The following is a 15,258-nucleotide window of genomic DNA, read 5'->3' on the forward strand; positions in this document are numbered from 1 at the left end:
CGTAATTAGTGTGTGCACATACCCTAACACATGTGTTACTAATCATTTTTTGTGTGTTTTCTTACAGGTTCGGTCGTTGGACTACGGCGGATTCCAGAACTACTTCGATGACGGCTTTTTTTTTTATTAATAAAATGGTTAATGAGGGTTGTGTGGGTTTTTTTTTTATTTCAATAAAATATTTTTTCTATGTCTTTGTGTTTTTTTTTAAACTATATTACTACCGCCTTAGTAATGGCCGCCGGCTGATTGACAGCATCCATTACTAAGGCGAGGCTTAGTGTTAGCGGATGCAGAGGCGAACACTAACCCCCTTTATTACCCCGGTACCCACCGCCACCAGGGGTGCTGGGAAGAGCGGGGTACGATCCAGTACCTGACCATCTGTAGTGATGGTAGGCCACTGGGGTGGCCGCAGGCTGGTATTATCAGGAGGGGAAAGGCCAAAAACAGTGGCCCTTCCCATCCTGGTAATGCTGCCTGCTGCTGCTTTATTGTATCTGGCTGGTTATGAAAATGGGGGGGACCCCACGTCATTTTAAAAAAAAATAATAATTGGAAAGAACGATGTCGGGTCCCCCCCAATTTTCATAACCAGCCAGATACAACACAGCAGCAGCTGGCAGCATTACAAGGGTGGGAAGGGCCACTGTTTTTGGCCTTCCCCAGCCTAATACTACCAGCCTGCGGCCACCCCGGTGCCTGCCCGTCACTACAGATGGTCGGGTACTGGTTTGTACCCGGCTCTTCCCAGTACCCCTGGTGGCGGTGGGTACCGGGGTAATAATGGGGGTTAGTGTAGCCTCTGCACCGGCTAACATTAAGCCTCGCCTTAGTAATGGAGGTTGTCAATCAGCCAGCGGCCATTACTAAGGCGGTGATAATAAAGTTTAAAAAGATACAAGCACATAGAAAAAATATTTTATTGAAATAAAAAAACACAACCCACATTAACCATTTTATTGAGAATAAAAAAAACGCCGTCATTGAAGTCCTCGTATCCGAAGTCCAACAACCGAACCTGTAAAAAAAACACAAACACACAAAAATAATCAGTAACACATAAAGAAGCAAAATTATTATTCTTACCTATCCTGGGTCCAGCGCTGGAGCCGCAATGTCAGCGAGCTGGGCCCTGTCTGCTGAGCTGCGTATCTAATCCAATCATGTATGATACTGTCTGCTGGGCCCTATATCTAATCCGATCATGTGTGATACTGTCTGCTGAGCCACTGTATCTAATCCTATCATGTGTGATACTGTCTGCTGAGCCACTGTATCTAATCCTATCATGTGTGGTACTGTCTGCTGAGCCACTGTATCTAATCCTATCATGTGTGATACTGTCTGCTGGGCCACTATCTAATCCTATCATGTGTGATACTGTCTGCTGAGCTGTGTATCTAATCCTATCATGTGTGATACTGTCTGCTGGGCCACTGTATCTAATCCTATCATGTGTGGTACTCTCTGCTAAGCCACTGTATCTAATCCTATCATGTGTGGTACTGTCTGCTGAACCACTGTATCTAATCCTATCATGTGTGATACTGTCTGCTGAGCCACTGTATCTAATCCTATTATGTGTGATACTGTCTGCTCAGCCACTGTATCTAATCCTATCGATAGTTTATAGGGTCGTAGTGCTATAGATATGCTATGCTGTCTCATATACACACTTTTTTTGGGGCGGACACATATGTATTGGGGCTATTTCCCTGACATTTTAAGCCCTGAGGGTATGTTCACACGGCAGCGTCTGTTACGGCTGAAATTACTGTGCTGTTTTCAGGAGAAAACAGCACCGTAATTTCAGCCGTAATGGCATGTGCAGGCGTCTTTTGCTGCGTCCATTACGGAAGTAATTGAAGCTGGTTTTCCATGGAGTCCATGGAAAACGGTTCCATTTACGTCTGAAGAAGTGACAGGCACTTTTTTACGCGCCGCCTTTTGACAGCGGCGCGTAAAAAAAATGACCGTCGGCACAGAACATCGTAAGACCCATTCAAATGAATGGGCAGATGTTTTCCGACGCTTTTGAGCCGCATTTTCGGACGTAATTCAATGCTAAAACGCCCGAATTACGTCCGTAAATAGTGTGTGTGAACCCAGCCTTAGTGACGCCCCGGCTGCTAGTGCTGCATTGTTGGGTCACTTAGGAGACCCAGCGATGCAGCTGAAAGCGGACCGTCGGCCATGAGAAGTTTGCGGGGGGGGGGGCCCAGTAAGAATTTTTGCATCGGGGCCCATGAGCCTCTAGCTACGCCCCTGGCTGCTCCATATGGAGAAAAATACTTTCTATTTTTCTTTATTGAAGCCTCTACCAAGCCTATGAGATTCAAGTAAGAATATTCATAATGTAGGGTAGAGTCCATGCATTTCTATGAGATGGCTTATTAGCTGTTTTATGATGAAAGGTAAGTAAATATGGTAATTGTATCTTTATTTTGTAGTTTTACTACTTTTGAAAAGTATACAGAAAAACTTGAAAAGTCTAATGCACCGCATTCTCCTAGGGCACGTTTTTGATTGGCAGTCTGAGGCAGTTGGCAATGATGGATGTGCTTTTTCTTCTTTTTTCATTATTCTTATTCATCTTCTTCTACGTCTATAGTCATTATTATTATCTGTCTTCTCTATCTTCAGATGCACATTGGGTTGATTTCCAAACATGTTATGCATGTCTGTAGTGACAATGGGAGGGCTAGACTATTTTTTTCTTTATTTTTAGGTATTTGGTGACACATTTCATGGGCTTACAGCCAGAAAGTTATGCTGGAGGTAGTCAAGACATTTTTGTTCTTATTTAGATTATCTACCTACATAACAGGACACTGTTTCTTTTGGTTTTATGAATTCAACAATAATGTAGTATGCTTTAAAAAGTAATATGTTATAAAATAAAACTGAGACAATGTGACCATATTAATATGTGACTATAGTGTAATAAAATATAAAGAATAATAAGAATAACAACAATGTAACTAGTCCATGGGGAAAAGTGCAGCCTTATACTGTAGACTGCAACAAAATGTACATATTTGGGCTCCCTAGAAGGGAGACATCGAACCCCTAAAGATGTTTTTTTTTTTTGTTTTTTTTTTTTAAACTAACACTCCCTGAGCTATTACAGACCTTTTAATTTGCAATATGTCAATTTCCAAATTGGTGTGAAACAGTCAAAGTGTTGAAGTAAAGCAGAGTTTGAGCTATTCATCTCTAACAATTCTTAATGAATCATATATGTAATATTTACTACTACTTAAAAGTATGTGTAACAAATTTTTATCTGGATTTTGGAGGGCCCCTCTTAAACCTTTCCAGGAATCCAAACCAGGACAGGGCCATCTGAGAATAGAGGACAGGAAGGTCTGGATTTTCCAGCTAGGGAAATATTGTGTTTGTGGGAAAAGACACGAAGCTATATGGGGTCAATGGCATGGATCATAGTGATGCTAAGCAATTACGGACGGGACACAGACAGGAAGCTGAGGGAAGCGGAGAAGACGGAGATGGTACTTACAGCTGTTCTGGAGAAGCTTCTCCAGAGAATCTTTCCACTGCACGGCCTCATCTACTGATGGTCTGGTAAAGGAAACACACAAGATAAACCAAATGAGCTCATCAGGCACCAGGTAATCAAGATGGTGACATCATAGGTTCATCTTTCATTAATCTACACTAGAATATTATGAATCTATATCTAAATCCTGACAGAATCCGCAATGTGTGGACATGACCCAATATACAGTATATCTCTTACATTGGAAATTATGTCTGATAATTAAGCATGGGGTTATTTAAATTCTCCATATCTGCCGGGATTCCAATAAAAAGAGTATGTTAGGGAATTGTTGGAAATAGTAATGATAATAGGTAAGCAAAAAATAAATGATTGATGGTTGTGTACCGTCCGTAAAATATATGTTACAATTAGTTGGAATTAAGGCTGGGCGATTTTGGCAAAAAATAAAATCTCGTTTTTTTTTCAATCCTACTGCCAATTTTCCATTTGAATCTCGATTTTCTTATTGCTGTTAAATAAACTGAAAAAAATACCAAGAGATAATTTAATACATTATTTTCTTTATATTAATAACTTTAACATATATTACTATAATAATCGTATGTAGCTTCACAACTTTTAGCCTATGCAAATACTTTTTTTTTATCAGAAATAGAATTGGAAAAATGTATATCATTGATTATAACTTGTTAACCTGTTCCCCGGCAGGGAACAGGTTAACAGAATCTATAATAAATGATGCACTTCGTGCACTAACATCCCTCTCTGCCCGTCACCACCTCTCCGACATTGCAGGCGAGAGCAGTCTAAATTTAATCTGGGCCAGGCAGATAGCGCTGAGCAAGTACTTTGGGGAGAGATTAATCTGCACTGGTAATAAATGAAGGTCCAGAGTGTGGGACCTCTCTCTATTAAGTCAGAATTCTCTAATAGGGTATTTAAATATTTTTAAATTAGGGAATAATTCCTTTATTTCTCAGTCAGATATTCAAGTGTTCATATTAAATCAGTGGGTTGGTTCTTCTTTTGATAGCTCCACTAATGTTTTATTTATGGAACGTGAGGGAGTTGTGCTAAATTACTTGTGAACATGTCAAGAATGGAACAATCTCTCTTGGTGCCCAAGGCCAGAGTTTCTGAATGCTTCCCACCACCCTCAATTCCTGAAGTTCAGCCTAATAGCTGCTGGATGGAGAATCATTAAAGAGGCTCTGTCACCACATTATAAGTGCCGTATCTCCTATATAAAGAGATCGGCGCTATAATGTAGGTGACAGTAGTGCTTTTTATTTAAAAAAACGATCTATTTTCACCACTTTATTAGCAATTTTAGATTTATGCTAATGAGTCGCTCAATGGACAACTGGGCGTGTTTTACTATTGACCAAGTGGGCGTTGTACAGAGGAGTGTATGAGGCTGACCAATCAGTGACCAATCAGCGTCATACACTTCTCTCCATTCATTTAGGCAGCGCATAGGGATCCTTTTAGATATCTATGTGCTGTCTTATACTAACACATTAACGATACTGAAGTGTTTAAACAGTGAATAGACATTCCACGGGATGTCTATTCACAATTCCTGCACTTCGTTACTGTTTTTGTGGTAGTTACAGCAGAGGACGCGTAATCTCGCTGTAACCTGTCATTTACAGCGTAATCTCGCGGGATTACGCTTGCTCTGCTGTAAGTACCACAGAAAGAGTAACAAAGTGCAGAGATTGTGAATAGACATCCCGTGGAATGTCTATTCACTGTCTAAACACTTCAGTATCGTTAGTGTGTTAGTATAAGACAGCACATAGTGATCTAAAAAGATCCCTATGCACTGCCTAAATTAATGGGGAGAAGTGTATGACACAGATTGGTCACCGATTGGTCAGCGTCATACACTCCTCTGCACAACGCCCACTTGGTCAATAGTAAAACACGCCCAGTTGTCCATTGAGAAACTCATTAGCATAAAGCCAAAATCGCTAATAAAGTGGTGAAAATAGATCATTTTTTAAATTAAAAAGCACTGCTGTCCCCTACATTATAGCGCCGATATCCTTATATAGGAGATAGGCCACTTATAATGTGGTGACAGAGCCTCTTTAATTTCAATGCCACTCATCACTCCTCTTCTTCACCTAGCTCTAATCTTCTTATTTTTTAACACTCAATCCCCATGTCTTTCTTTTGTAATAAATTTCGCCCCCCCCCCCCCCTCCCTCAATGGCTCCCTAATCTGTCTACCCACACACCTGTTTTGGAACAAGTAGTTTCTTCCAGTTCTGAGTTTGTAGAAGCGTTTGGGGGAAGAAAGTGGCGGTCACGGTTGTAATGGGATACATATATCTAATATTATTAAAGTTTGTATATTTCCCATAAATAATAAGCATCTTTTACTAGGTTTTTCACCTTTTTCCTTACAAACTATAAACTTTAGGAATGAAGGCACAGAAAGGAAAACGCGTAACAAAGTTAATGCAATATATTTATTAAAAGAACATTTTAAAAGGTTATTTTGTTCATTAAATTGTCCCCACACAGGAATCACTACATGTAACAGTAATTGACATATTGGCCTCAGGCCCCGGCACCCAGAAGGAGAGAAAATCAAAATTAGATGTTCAGTGGGATATTTCGCAGCCGTCCTATAATTGCTTCACAATTGGATTAAAGAGGTAGAACAGCCACAATATTCATTAAAACTTTGTCATTTACTGAGGTGTTCAGAGCAATGAGAGGTGAACAGACATTTATATATGGATCCTGCAGTGCCGGGGGGAAGAAGCTAATGTCACAAGATGTGTACTGGTCTATGGGAGAGAAGTAATGGCTGAATATGCACGACATGATTATATGGAGCAGAAATGGCAAATAAAGTGTGTAGTTACAAAAAAGCAAGTAAATAAAACCAAATACACATGAGACCAACTTGAAGCAGCTAAAAGAGACAAAGCGCAGGTTCAGACGTGGCAGAGTTTTTCTGCCGCCAATGATGGTGCAGATTTGGGGCAATTACGCAACGAATCTGCACCAACATTTGCATATTTGATAGGTAATTCAGACGTTGCAGAAAACACAGCGGACTTGCCACAGATTTCAGTTTTTGCATTGCAAAGGCTGAAATCCGCAGTGAAATTCCGCTTCTTCTCCGCAACAGACAGTGCATGCTGTGGAGGGAAAATTCCGCACCGCAGCCTATGGTCCGCAGCGGAGTTTTCCGCAATGTCTGAACTAACTTTCCTAAAAATTTATTGAAACAAATGTAAAAAACGGCCGCTGGAGAATTCCACTGCAATTCCGCCACGTCTGAACCTGCCCTAATAGGCCAGGATCACACACACAGTTTTGATGCAGTTTTTGTAGCAATTTTTGGCTCAGTTTTTTTTTAGCCAAAGCCATAAGTGGATCCAAAAAGAAGCAAAGGTATAAAGAAAAGACTGAGCCAAAAACTGCAACAAAAACTGCATCAAAGCGGTGTGTGATCCTCGCCTAATTAAAACTTCTAAGATCTGTCAATACTGGATTTATTATTTGTGCAGCCTGTGCCTCAGGGTCAAGTACCATCAAGGTTTGGTGTGGTTGTTATTGGTAGCCTGTTTGTGTGCAGTAACTAATTTCAAACCATATTGACCTCTTGTCCCACCTGATGCCCGTAAGTCCTGGTGCGGGGATTGGAGCATGGAGCAGGCTCATGCACTGAGCTCGCTCCATTCGCTGTAGGTGGCACCCAGCTATGTGTGAGACCTCGCACCAACATCCAGGAACAGAGAGAACTCTGATCCTGGCCATTTAACTACTTAGATGCCGCTGTCACTAGCGACCGCAGCATCTAAGCCATTAGAATGAGGGGCTGGCTCGCTCCGACAGCCCATGCCCCCCCTGCGACGCAATTTCGGGGTGCCGATGGTTGTCATGGCAGCCCGGGGGCCTAATGAAAGCCCCAGGTCTGCCTTCTTCCTGCTCCTGATGAGGCCTGTCTCTGACGGAGCCCAACAAAAGCTCTTAAAAATGACAACACACTGTGATACATTAGTACGGACGATCGCTGGTCTAAACCCATAGGGGGGTAAAAGTAGTGTACAAAAAATAAAATAATATTAAAAGTAAAAAAAAAAACCTTTCCCATTTTTCCTCTAAAATAATGTAAAAAGATAAACAAAATTGGTATATCCGCTTCCGTAAAAGTCCAAATTATTATAATATAGGATATCACACCGTGAACGCTGTAAAAAAATGGCAGAATTGTTTTTTGGTCACATTAGCGCTTAAATTTTTTTTAATAGAAAGTGATTAAAGAGTTGTTGATATAAAAAATTGAATAAATAAAAACTACAGCTCATCCCGCAAAAAATAAGCCCTTAAACTGCTCCATTGTCAAAAAAAAACCTCATGGTTTTCAGAATATGGTGACAATTTTTAATTTAAAAAAAAACAAAACGTTTTTCCTGTAAAAGTAGTTAAGCATAATAAAAACGTCATAAATTTGACGTTTTTGCCACACAGTGATAGACGTAAAACCGAAACCCTTCAAAAAAAAATGGAGGAATCATTTATCAGTTTTTGCCAATTTCCCCCCACAAAGATTTTTTTTCAGTTTCCCAGTACATTACATGGTACTTTAAATAGTGCCAATAAAAAACTACAACTCCTCCCGCCTTCACACTACCCCACACACTCTGGAAAAATAATAAACAGTTATGGCTCTTGGAAGGCGGGGAGTGAAAGACAAAAAATGTCTGTGGCATTAATATACAATTTGCTTTCTAGTTTACATATCCATATATGGACAGTGATGTCAGGGGCTCCTCCAAGAGAGGAATCCCTGGCCAGAATGTCGGTAAAGTTCTGGCTGGGGATTACACTCCTAGAGGAAGCCCCAATGGCGCTATCTACAGGGAGGGGGAAGGGTGTAGTGCTTTCTACAGGGCGGTGTGGCACTATCTACAAGAAGGGGCTGTGTTATTTTATCTACAAGTGTGGTGTGTGGCACTATCTCCAGGAACAGAGAGAACTCTGATCCTGGCCATTTAACTACTTAGGTGTTTGGCACTATCTACAAGGAGGGTGTTGCACTATCTACTCGTTGGGGAGTGTGGCAGGATCTACAAGGGGGCTGTGTGGTGTGTTGCTCTATATAGAGAGTTGTGTATGGCACTGTCTACAAGGGTGTGTGTGGCACTATCTTCTAGGGGGGAGTGTGCCAATATCTACAGGGGGCTGTATGGCACTATCTACAAGGGGGCGCTCTGTGGCTGTATCTACAAGAAGGGGCTATGTGGCACTATCTCCTAGGGGGCTGTGTAGCACTATCTATAAGGGGGGCTGTGTGGTAGTATCTACAAGGGGGGTGTTGCACTATCTAAAAGTAGTGTGTGGCACTATCTACAAGAGGAGGCTGTTCATTATGTCACCATACAGGCTCATTAGCCTCAGTTATACAACCTGTTTTAGTCAGGCACACTGACCTCTTTAATTTATTTTCTATTAATTTATTGTTACGTTAACTACCTTAGAGAACTATTTTGCTTGGAAAATGTAGGGAATGTGGAGATGGTAGAGAAAGCAAACATGGCAAGGAGAAAGCAGATGTCGGCAAACTGAATATTTTCCCAGGGTGCAGGAGAACCTAGGTACGCCTCTGATGAGATAGTATTGAGTGTCACAAGTGGCCTACTTACTTGGCAACATTACCTTCCATGTCCCATTAGGGTATTAGCCAGAAGACATATGGCTGTAAATTGTGACTACCTCTTCAATGTGTTATGTGATGTCACAGTCATATAGACACAGCTCAGTGCCATTGCCTGTGGTCTTCAGTGAGACGACAAAGGGGAGTTTAACCCATATCCATGCCATGATCCAGATAATATTTGTTAAAGCATCAGTACACTGTTTAATAGAAGATTCCCCTGTAAATATCTTCTGACAAGTCATTGATGAGGGTCTGTGACCATTGACCATTGCAGATCTCGAAAATTCCCCTTGTCTTCTGACTCTGTAATGTGTAAGTATTTCAATGATATACTCAAATATCAGGACATTTCTGATTATGAAGACAACGGGGCATAGTAAAGGTGAACCTTTGTTTGCCCAACTTAAAAGGGGTTTTCCCATAATAATAATTTTTAACTTATCCTCAGTATAGGTGATAAATGTCTGATCCGTGGGGGTTCAACAGCAGGACCCCACCGATCCAGAGAATGGGGTCCCCAAGTGCCCTATGTGAATGGAGTGGTATTGCGCATGCTCGGCCACCACTCCATTCTCATTCTATAGGTTTCCAGCAGATAGCGGAGGAAATAAATGATGATGACCATTGGAAAATTCCTTTAAGAATAGAAGTACTCATCACTGGTACAGTAAATATACAGATGTTTAACTGATCAATAGAGATCTGCATTATGTAAAATAGCAAATACAGTACCGTGTACCATACTACAGAGATCTGTCTAATGATCTTTTTATACTAATGTATGTGACAATGACAAGAGAACATCCACTACGTCTAAAGAAAATAAGGTTTTTACATCATCATTAGTGGGTTATCTTTACTGTAAGAGCAGTGAGACTATGGAACTCTAAATTTCTTTTTTTTTACTATAATCAATAAATGTAATCATTAGCAAAGAAACCATCAAACACTTTTGTATTAGAATTAAAAAGTGTCATATTTATATTACATACAGACAATATATTAAATTATTTCCTTACACTAGATTATTTTTTTATATTGCATAGAGTAGGAATAAAGAACAAGGAGCTCTATTAGTACTATAAACTATATTGGCTGTTTAAATCCTTCATATCTGGATACCTACTTGGATGCCTTGATTGTCTTCTCAGGCTTCTCGGTGTATGGGATAATTAGGTCGATAACGGTTTCTGGCTTTTGAAGAAGGGTTCCAAGTTTGGTCTTTATTTCCTTGGCCCTAAGGTAAAAAAAGGCAATAATTGTAGTCACTTAGACACTTCACATATATTGAATACCCATAAACCTCCAATGCAACTGCCCTAAAGATCTGGCACAAGAATAAGATTCCTATAGCAATACTGCAGTTACCTCAATGTTTTCCACATAGGAATATATCATTTTATTTCTGAAAGAAACAATCAACTGAAGAGATTATATGATCAAGCACTGTATTTGGAGCATTATGGATGAAAAGTTTTAGTGTTTAATGTACCTTTGGAGCCAGGTCAATGGATAGTATAGGAAATTACATAGCAATTGCGTAATATCATTGTGGTATTGAATATGCTCTTTTAAACTGTGTGAGTAGCCAGAAGATGTAGGAGTTTCAAAACTACCATAGTCCTGCATGTGTAGTATCAGAACTCGGGGAAATCCAAAGCCTTTGGGGTATACGGCGCGCGAATCGCAGCAAAATGGTGGGCATCTCCATTAAACAGGTTAGAAAAGGATCACATGACTTCAGGTGGCTTTCCCATAATGCCTTGCAGGCACCTTCCCAAAATGCACAGAGGTTAACCCTCCCTCTAGCACAGCCAATCAGGATCAGGAGGGGTATAGGTGGATGACATTACTAATGCTGTCATGGTGTTAAAGAGCTTAAAAGCGGTTGGATACAGTCCTAGAAGACATCAGAAAGTCAGATGCGAGTTTTTAGTGCAATCGGGACACTTGCGATTCACATCAAATTTATTCGATTTTGTCAGCCGATTCAATTGAATTGGACCCAAAGCTAATTCTCCCATCTCTAGTGCCATGAATAACGTGATTATTCCTACAGCAAAATGAATAGTAAGCAACCAAATGCGGTGAAGGGTTATTCAGTAGTGGAAACCCTTGCGATCAGCTCATCAATGGGGGGGGGGGGGCTCGGATAATGGTTATCTAAAGTGGACATCCCCTTTAAACAACCTCCTTATATTTTTGTACAGTTCACACTTTTTTTTATTGATAAGGCAAAATTAAACATGAGCGTAAAGATAACAGAGCTAGATAAATAAGTAAGCACAACTGGAGTGACCAATAGTCCTATATTCATTATGTTTTTTGACACATGGGTGCAATTATTACTTAATTACATGATTTTTAATTGTTTGTTTGGTCTGAACTTTGTAAAGAAAACATGATTTCCCCTCATATACAGTGTATGGGCTTCAAGTTTCCATAAAAACAGCAGTACTTTTTTATTTTGTCTATTGGTTCAAAGTCCTTTATTCAATACATTCCTTTCTGCATGTTGTTGTTGTTGTTTGTTTCATTGCAGCGTGATTAATTTACGCAGTTAAACGGGTTTTCCAGCCAGTAAAAATTGATGGCCTATCCTCAGGATAGGCCATCAATAGCTGATGGGTCGGGGTCCGACTCCCTGGACCCCCACTGATCAGCTGTTTTGAAGGGATTGCAGTGCCCGTATGAGAGCTGCTTCTCCTTTATTTCTATTTGCTCACTGTGAATCATCGACATGCATTAAGCGGCGATTCACAGGTATTGCAGTCCTGCCATCAATTTTTACTGGCTGGAAAACCCCTTTAATAGGGGGACCTCCTAATAGGGCATATGGACACGGATTGTCATGATAGGGAAACCCATGTCCATATGACCTATGATGCCGTACGGATATCATAGACGTCCGTGTCCCCCAGTAGCAAGATCAGAAAGCTGCTAGAAAATGCAGCTCCCACTCTGGAGGATTTGACACCTTCATGTGTGTTACATGGACGCCCATTCGTTTGAGCTTGTGCAGTGTAATACAGTATAAAGCAGTGCAAAGTTGTGCCCCCCTCCCTCAATGAGCTGATAGGCCAGGATTATAGCAGCCAGGCCCACAGTGATCAGCTGATCACCGGGGGAGCTATGTTTTGAGGAAAGGTAGTCCTGATGGGACAATCTCTTTAATTTAGAAAGACACTAAAACTGTTTCATTGGAAAGAATCTGAATTGTTCCATAGACTAAAATAATGGGAAAATCTGTCAGAAAAACTATGTCTGGATGGGGGGTCTTCTCAAAGGGTTGATAGTCTTGGGAGGTTTCACTGTATATTATTTGTCATGTGTGTTTTTTTCCCAATCAAAATCAGGAGTGAATCTTAAAACAGATGAGAAGTATAAAAGAGATGTTTACATCTTCCTTTTTTTTTTGTGAAAACCTGGCTAACAAACATGCAAAAACTGCACTGTGTGAACAAGACCTTGTAATTTCACTGGAATCCATAGACGAAGGCCCCATGCACACGACCGTGCCCGCAATCACGGCCCGCGATTGGGGGCACGGTCGGCCGCTGACTGACAGCCGCATTTTTGGGCCGTGCTCCCATACAAAGTATGGGAGCACGGCCCGCAAAATGCGAAAGAACGGACATGTTCCATAATTCCCGGAACATTTCCACGGCACTGAAACCCTTCCGTAGTGCTGCGGAAAGGTGTCAGTGTTCAATGAAAGTGAATGGCTCCGTTTATGCGGACCGCAATTGCGGTCCGCAAAAACGGAGGTTTTTTGCTGTCGTGTGCATGGGGCCTTATTGTTTGCCACTGATATACTTTCACAGCAGGTGGTCTAAATGCAAGACTTTAAAAAAATGTTTTTGTATCTCTGGTTTATACTTCAAAAGGGTATCAAGTGGTAGGTCTTTAAGTATTTATTCATAGCTGAATGAATTCCACATGAATACAAGAACTATTGTGTCTACAGCAACACCAAATGGCTTATTTACTCGTGGTCATAATGGCTAAGGTTACTAACGAGAAGATTTTGCTAGTCCTACAGTATTTACAGCTGCAGCTTGAACCCGACTGTCTCGGTGAAGTCAACAACTGCATTCCAGATTATTGTCTGCATAATGTTTCTTTCAATGGTATCTGGTTCTTTCCTTGAAGCAATTCCCCGTACAAGTAAATTTTCTGTTTTCCGCCAAATTTCTGAAAGGCTAGACATAAAATATTTTCCATAAGTGTTTTTGGATCACACCATTTGCATTTCTCACATTTCTGCAAAATTGTTCATTTCTACACAATCTAGGATAAGAATTTGCTAACATCTAGATCTCTTAACATCTCTACACATTTAGTTTTTGCCAATGTGGAACACTGTCATATTTACCATGTGGTAAAACGACTGGGTGAACTGAATATCACAAGAAAAGGCCATAGTTATGGATACAAGGGCAGGTTAAATTCCCAGTTCCCATCAGGATGTAGAGAAGTCACAATGAACTAAACCATTACGGAAAGACTGCAGTAAAAAAAAAACAGGGACATAGACAATACTAGACTTTTGAAAACTTTTCTACCCCTATGTCAGGTGTTAAATGTAAAAGTAAAACGTTTGAGACTAACACAGCAGGTCATAGATGGTATTCTAACTTTCCATAAGTATCGTTGGAATTCTCTCAGGAAAGAGTATTGTTTAGTTACTTGCACACTTGCATAGGTGGCTGTGGGACCTGTTTACATATAGCCCAATGTACATGTAGCATCCATATAGAACCACCAGTGTGGACATGTACAAGTGAATAAACAATGTAACCTCCTTCACCCAGTAGCAGCAGGAATCTACAAGATCAGTACTAGGAGAATGGATTTTTCCCACTATAAATATGATAGAAGGTCAAAAGAGACTGAAAAAAAGGATTTTAGCAAGAATAAATTAAAGGAATGGTAGGAAATTCTAATATCGCCTATGAACATGAGGCTATGGAGCCCCTTTAATTAAAGGGAAGAGCAGTATAGCACTCAATGTTCACAGAATGTTCATACATGGCGATTTGTTGCAGAATTTGATGAAAATTTTTTGAGCCAAAGAGAGAAGTTGATCCAGGAGGAAGAAGTATAAGATATTTCTTTATATTTCCCATCCTTTTGAAACCCCTTCTATTTTTGGCCCAAAAATCTGCACCAAAATCAGCAACAAATCGCGATCAGTGAATATTGCCTAATGGTGTATTTACGGCAGAAGTTTTATTTTTTTTACAGGTTTGCAAATTTTTGTTTCACAGCACAAAAAAAAAAACCAACACAACCATAAAACTGTTTTGTGTGAATATACTTTCATGCTAGTCTCTTCATATATAAAGGTGGCTAGGTGGTTGCTCTCTAATATTGCTTGGTAGAGCTTGCATGTGTTTTCAATGGGAAGATAGGAATAAGCGACTGCCAGACACATCTGGCAGCGGCTTATCATCTAAGGGGGACAAAGGATCGGACATGTTGAAATAAATCCGACATGCCCGATCATTCTTTTCTCCGACATCTGCCATCTGGAAACTTCGGAGGCTTTGGCCGATTGTCATCTAATGTGTTTAGGCAATTTTAATTCTTATATTCACAGACTATGGCTGAGCTAATTATAAATAAATACATACCTAGGTACAATTTGGACAATTAATAATCTTGAAACAAACAGTAGGAGGGGCTGTGGTGCAAGACTAAACAGAAAAGTCGCAACGCTTTTGCATAGAAACAGACAGGGGTAAACTTGAGGATACTGTAAAGCCATCAGGTCATATTTATGTCTTGGTGATGATTTAATGGCCATATCAAATAGGTAAATGTTTACTACAAAGCTTCCTACTTCAGGCTCTCTTGTATAAAAACTTTTACAACCAGAAGGACACCCAGTAGGGCAAACATTCTACTTCATGTAGAAAAACAGCAAATGTTACCCAAACTTCATTTTAGCTTATGTATCCAAGTCTGTTTTATTTGTACAGTACCTGACCCTATTATCATTACATTTCCTGGGAAAACAGCACAGAAGGTGAACTGAAGTGTT

General features: G+C 40.3%; 1 protein-coding gene across 1 annotated transcript in view; it reads right to left on the reverse strand.

Moving 5' to 3' along the window:
* Positions 1-15,258, reverse strand: part of RGS5 (regulator of G protein signaling 5) — a 116,661-nt gene that overhangs the window by 69,459 nt on the left and 31,944 nt on the right. Inside the window, exons 2-3 of the mRNA XM_075833330.1 lie at positions 10,339-10,449; positions 3,524-3,585 (exon numbers count right to left, since the gene is read on the reverse strand). Coding sequence (XP_075689445.1) covers positions 3,524-3,585; positions 10,339-10,449 — 173 coding nt within the window. The remainder of the gene's footprint in view (positions 1-3,523; positions 3,586-10,338; positions 10,450-15,258) is intronic.

This window comes from Rhinoderma darwinii, chromosome 7 (assembly GCF_050947455.1).
Source record: "Rhinoderma darwinii isolate aRhiDar2 chromosome 7, aRhiDar2.hap1, whole genome shotgun sequence".
Taxonomy (NCBI): Eukaryota; Metazoa; Chordata; class Amphibia; order Anura; family Rhinodermatidae; genus Rhinoderma; species Rhinoderma darwinii.